The 5,292-nt window shown below is 33.0% G+C and overlaps 1 protein-coding gene across 1 annotated transcript; it reads left to right on the forward strand.

The window, feature by feature from the left end:
* Window positions 1-1,706: 1,706 nt before the first annotated feature.
* Window positions 1,707-4,106, forward strand: LOC138320106 (cyclic AMP-dependent transcription factor ATF-3-like). Its single transcript, XM_069263176.1, has 4 exons — window positions 1,707-1,743; window positions 1,965-2,143; window positions 2,335-2,442; window positions 3,268-4,106. Exons 2-4 carry the CDS (start codon window positions 1,967-1,969, stop codon window positions 3,424-3,426), a joined length of 444 nt encoding a protein of 147 aa, XP_069119277.1. The 5' UTR covers window positions 1,707-1,743; window positions 1,965-1,966; the 3' UTR covers window positions 3,427-4,106.
* Window positions 4,107-5,292: the final 1,186 nt, after the last annotated feature.

Raw genomic sequence — 5,292 nt, forward strand, 5'->3', positions numbered from 1 at the left:
ATGATGTACAGGTGTAGCGCTCACTAGTCTCCCAGCTATAACACACAGCTGTACTTACAACTGGCTAGTACTTACTGACTCCGCTGATAAATTATTCATAAAAAGTATTAACAAATACGTATAATGAACTACTAATTAAAATTTTTGAAATAAGACAAAGCGTTCAGAAACAAAATCTAGCAATATTTATTACCTTAAGTTTCGGATATTATAAATATGTGTTTTAATAAACTATTTATCAGAATGTTTAATAAATGTTTTAGTTTTAAATTGGGTTTTGAGTTTCGAATTGAATTAGTATGTAGTACATGTTTACAAAGAAGAGTCACTCAATTTTGCGAAATCACTTAAGACGTCCAACAAAAATACGTTTTTTTTTTACATATGAAATGATAACACAACAACTCTTGTTCTTTTATTAAGTTGTATTTGCATTATTAAATATTCAACGAATTTTGTAAAAGATCCTGCTTGAAGATTTTTATAAATTCACTTGGATATTTGGAAGTAAGATAATATATCACCCGTCAGATATACTATAATGTGTACCTATCGTGTCCGATATAAAAACAACTTAATTACTAGAACCCTATAAATCGTCAGGATGACTTTTTTAATCTTAAGAATTAACATTTCATTTTTCCTTTGTTCTATAGTCACTGAGAAAATTATCACTTCGAATATAAGCACTTATCCGACATGCGATCTTCAAATATAAACTTCTTATTCTAGTCTTAAACAGTTTGATCTCTTCATTGTCAACAATTCGATTCCAGATGAAACTTACTTGATTTGAAAGACAGTCTGCATAATAAGAATGAAGTGACAAAGTTATTTCTTTCTGATTGAGTTTTAATAAAAATGAAAAAAAAAAGCTTGCTCTTTTCTTTTGCAATAATTTCTGGTCAGAAATAAATATAATATATGCAATAAATTATTTTCATGTCCGGTATAAAAACCTCAATTAGAGTCTACTAGAACCCTATAAATCGTCAGAATGAGTTTTTTTTTACCGTTTATAGGAGATAAACCAATATCATAGTTTACCATATATGGTAAAATAGGACAAAATACCGATATCATAGTTTACCATATATGAAACATATATCCTCATATAACTGAGAATTATCATTTAATTTTCCTTTTTTTCAATAGTCACGGAGAAAAATATCACTCGGAATTTAAGCACTCATCCGACATGCGATCTTGAAATACAAACCGTTAAAAAAAATGATTTTTGTTTTTACTTTTAATTTATTTTGGCCTTTTATTTCAGATTATTATTATATACTAGTTATATACCGTTTTTATCTCATTATAATAAACTATTGTATTAATAATTGTTAACTTCCTTATTATAAACAAGCACCCAGTATCGATTTTAGTTTTAATTCATATTATATACTTTTTTGATAACATCAAAAATATACCGACTTCCGACTCACCAATATCAGTTTAGAAAACAATATTAAAATAGGATAAACATTACATGTATTTATTACAGTTCCCTCCCCTTGCTCATATCACTTAAAATCTCAAAGCCATCTATAAATATATGTGATACGTTGCAGTATTTTTAGATATGTATGTGTGGAAATACACATTCTTGTGATTGGTTGGTCTACGAAGGTATACTCTACATCTATTATCAGTTTCGTCATTTCTAAAAATAGATGAAAATGCTGACGGTCATTCATTGCAATGGATATGCGGACGGGGAAAGCAAAGATAATGCTTATAGAAGTATACGTAAACTTAAAAGATTTTAACAAAGCAAATATCTCTCAATTACTTAGATTCTTGAATACATCGTCATTCCTGTTGGATGCTTAATATAACTTATTTTTTATATAATTGATTTGGTTGCATTTATCTTGGAATTCACGTATTATTCCACTATGCAATTTTCCTTAAAACAATATGCTTTCTTAATTAGTTAAACTTAAACATCACTTACCTTTTAGAAATGATGAATGTCGATTCGGTTGGTGAAGACCTTGCCAGAGCTATACAAGCGTGTCAGAATACAGACAGTCTACTACCTATGATAAAGGAGGAACTAAAGTACACCATACAAAATAGAAGACTCTTACAGGGCAAAGCTGAACTGGCTGTACACTTCACAGCCCCAACCAAACAGCAGGTAGGCTACTTTGTTAACTTTACGCATCCAGTCAGACCCAGGTAGTTTTTCTATATAAATATATGGTTATTTGTACACGGATTTTTATATACACATATAATATGCTTCTAATTTGTTACCGATATTTCACACTTGTTTTCTATATCTACTTTATCCGAAATGTATTGCTAGATATTTGCCTTGTTTTGCAGCTCCGTCCTGAAGAAATTAAAAAGAAAGAAAACAGAAGAGAACAAAACAGAAGGGCTGCGAGAAAATTTAGGCAGAAACAAGCAAAACAAGCGCTTGACTTTCAACAGGTACATTTGATACTGAATAAAATAGGCAAAAGGCAACGACTGTATTATAAATGTACGATTGCTTAACTCGTAATATTGACATTAAAATTGTTAGGTAATTAGAAATTATCACTCATGTTGATAGAGAAACTAATCAAAACACAGAGTATAATTATCGCCAGTATATCAATTGAATATATTCTTTATATAATGGAGATATAACACAAAATTTACAGATGAGAGTACACTCTGAATTTTGTGTTATATCTCGATTTCATAAGATATGTTAAATTTAATAATACCACGCTATGAGATATAGATGATGACATCATTATCTAAGCCAATGACAATGATTGTTACTAGTACGATTAAATAATGCTATTCGCAGCATTACCAATGGTCAATTAATTGATATCGTTGTTACCTTAAAATCTCTATATGTAAATCTTTCGAAATTTTATGTTTGAAACTGCTTTTGAATAGCATTGAATATGTCGCAAAGTGGGTTAAAGTTGGAGTCGATTATCTATGGGAAACATTTTGACCCGATACTTGGTTTTATTCTGTATTTGATTAGAAATGGACTAAGTGGGACCATAACCAGTTGTGTAGATATCAAATGTCATTAGTTCGTCAATGTCAACATTTGAATTCGGACACTCCATATGATTGTCAGAGGCACGATGACTTCACTGTAATGTTGTCAATATGAAATATGGTTCTCAACGAACGACATTCTGTGGCGTTTATCGTGTGGTACTGTTATCATGGGTATACTTTTCTTATAAGATCTAAAGGCAACATAATCGCATGATTATTTAAGGAAGGCTTTCGTTTTTTTCTTAGAGAATAAAGCAATTGGAAAAAGAGAATGCAGAACTGCGGAGGGAGTTAAAGGAACTTAATCAGGAGAAGCGTTATATACAAGGACAATTACATGCCCATTACACCGTGTGTCGACATAGTGTAAAGGATATTCCTGGTATGGACTTGTACCGTTCGTGACCCTGACGAGGCAGGCACCTGTCTAACAAGATTACCTCAATATCTAGTTAATGAATGATCATATCTATACGAAATCCATCATAAGATGTTGTTTCCGTTGGGTGTAAACTGTCTGGATGAGAAATTATGTGTGATCACATAGCATATCCCTTGACAAATATATTTATTTAGAGTAGCATTTTAGGACAACCATAGCAAGGTTGTATTATCACTTCATTCATTATGTCATTGGCATTTAGATTTAAAGTGTTATAATATCATTTATTTAATGTATGCATTTAGTTTTTCATGAGGTGTTGAAACCCCAGTGGGGTTTTACAATGTTAACACATGTTTAATTTCTTTACTACTCAACCGATTGCCAAACATTCGTATTAATATTGGTAGTTTTAATATCCCTGATACTATTGTAGTGAAGACCATTAGGATTATGGTTATCTGTGTTGAACTCTATGTTGTTTCATCACATAATCAGTCTGGTATCCAGTGGTTTCGCCACTGTAATATTTTTATCACATAGTTAACCTGATATCCAGTGGTTTCGCCCATGTACTATTTTTATATGAGGGATACATAATGTAAAAACTCTCTTCTAATTCTGTATAAAGTATTTATTATTGTATGAGGCGACCCTACTGATGTGATACCCTGTATAAGGGAGATGTATTTATGATTGTATGAGGCGACCCTAGTGATATGATACCCTGAATAAGGGAGATGTATTTATGATTGTATGAGGCGACCCTAGTGATGTGATACCCTGTATAAGGGAGATGTATTTATGATTGTATGAGGCGACCCTAGTGATGTGATACCCTGTATAAGGGAGATGTATTTATGATTGTATGAGGCGACATTAGTGATGTGATACCCTGTATAAGGGAGATGCATTTATGATTGTATGAGGCGACCCTAGTGATGTGATACCCTGTATAAGGGAGATGTATTTATGATTGTATGAGGCGACCCTAGTGATGTGATACCCTGTATAAGGGAGATGTATTTATGATTGTATGAGGCGACATTAGTGATGTGATACCCTGTATAAGGGAGATGTATTTATGATTGTATGAGGCGACATTAGTGATGTGATACCCTGTATAAGGGAGATGTATTTATGATTGTATGAGGCGACCCTAGTGATGTGATACCCTGTATAAGGGAGATGTATTTATGATTGTATGAGGCGACATTAGTGATGTGATACCCTGTATAAGGGAGATGTATTTATGATTGTATGAGGCGACATTAGTGATGTGATACCCTGTATAAGGGAGATGTATTTATGATTGTATGAGGCGACCCTAGTGATGTGATACCCTGTATAAGGGAGATGTATTTATGATTGTATGAGGCGACCCTAGTGATGTGATACCCTGTATAAGGGAGATATTATGAGTATAGGGAGATGTATTTATGTATGATTGTATGAGGCGACCCTAGTGATGTGATACCCTGTATAAGGGAGATGTATTTATGATTGTATGAGGCGACATTAGTGATGTGATACCCTGTATAAGGGAGATGTATTTATGATTGTATGAGGCGACCCTAGTGATGTGATACCCTGTATAAGGGAGATGTATTTATGATTGTATGAGGCGACATTAGTGATGTGATACCCTGTATAAGGGAGATGTATTTATGATTGTATGAGGCGACCCTAGTGATGTGATACCCTGTATAAGGGAGATGTATTTATGATTGTATGAGGCGACATTAGTGATGTGATACCCTGTATAAGGGAGATGTATTTATGATTGTATGAGGCGACCCTAGTGATGTGATACCCTGTATAAGGGAGATGTATTTATGATTGTATGAGGCGACCCTAGTGATGTGATACCCTGTATAAGGGAGATGTAT

This window comes from Argopecten irradians, chromosome 3, assembly GCF_041381155.1.
Source record: "Argopecten irradians isolate NY chromosome 3, Ai_NY, whole genome shotgun sequence".
NCBI classification, from domain to species: Eukaryota; Metazoa; Mollusca; class Bivalvia; order Pectinida; family Pectinidae; genus Argopecten; species Argopecten irradians.

Bases quoted from the DNA above. Each gene is read 5' to 3' on its own strand.
- LOC138320106 (XM_069263176.1), top strand. From the start codon at position 1,967: ATGATGAATGTCGATTCGGTTGGTGAAGACCTTGCCAGAGCTATACAA. The intron at 2,144-2,334 runs GTAGGCTACTTT...CTTGTTTTGCAG, and splicing joins CAGCCCCAACCAAACAGCAG to CTCCGTCCTGAAGAAATTAA. The intron at 2,443-3,267 runs GTACATTTGATA...TTTTTTTCTTAG, and splicing joins AAGCGCTTGACTTTCAACAG to AGAATAAAGCAATTGGAAAA.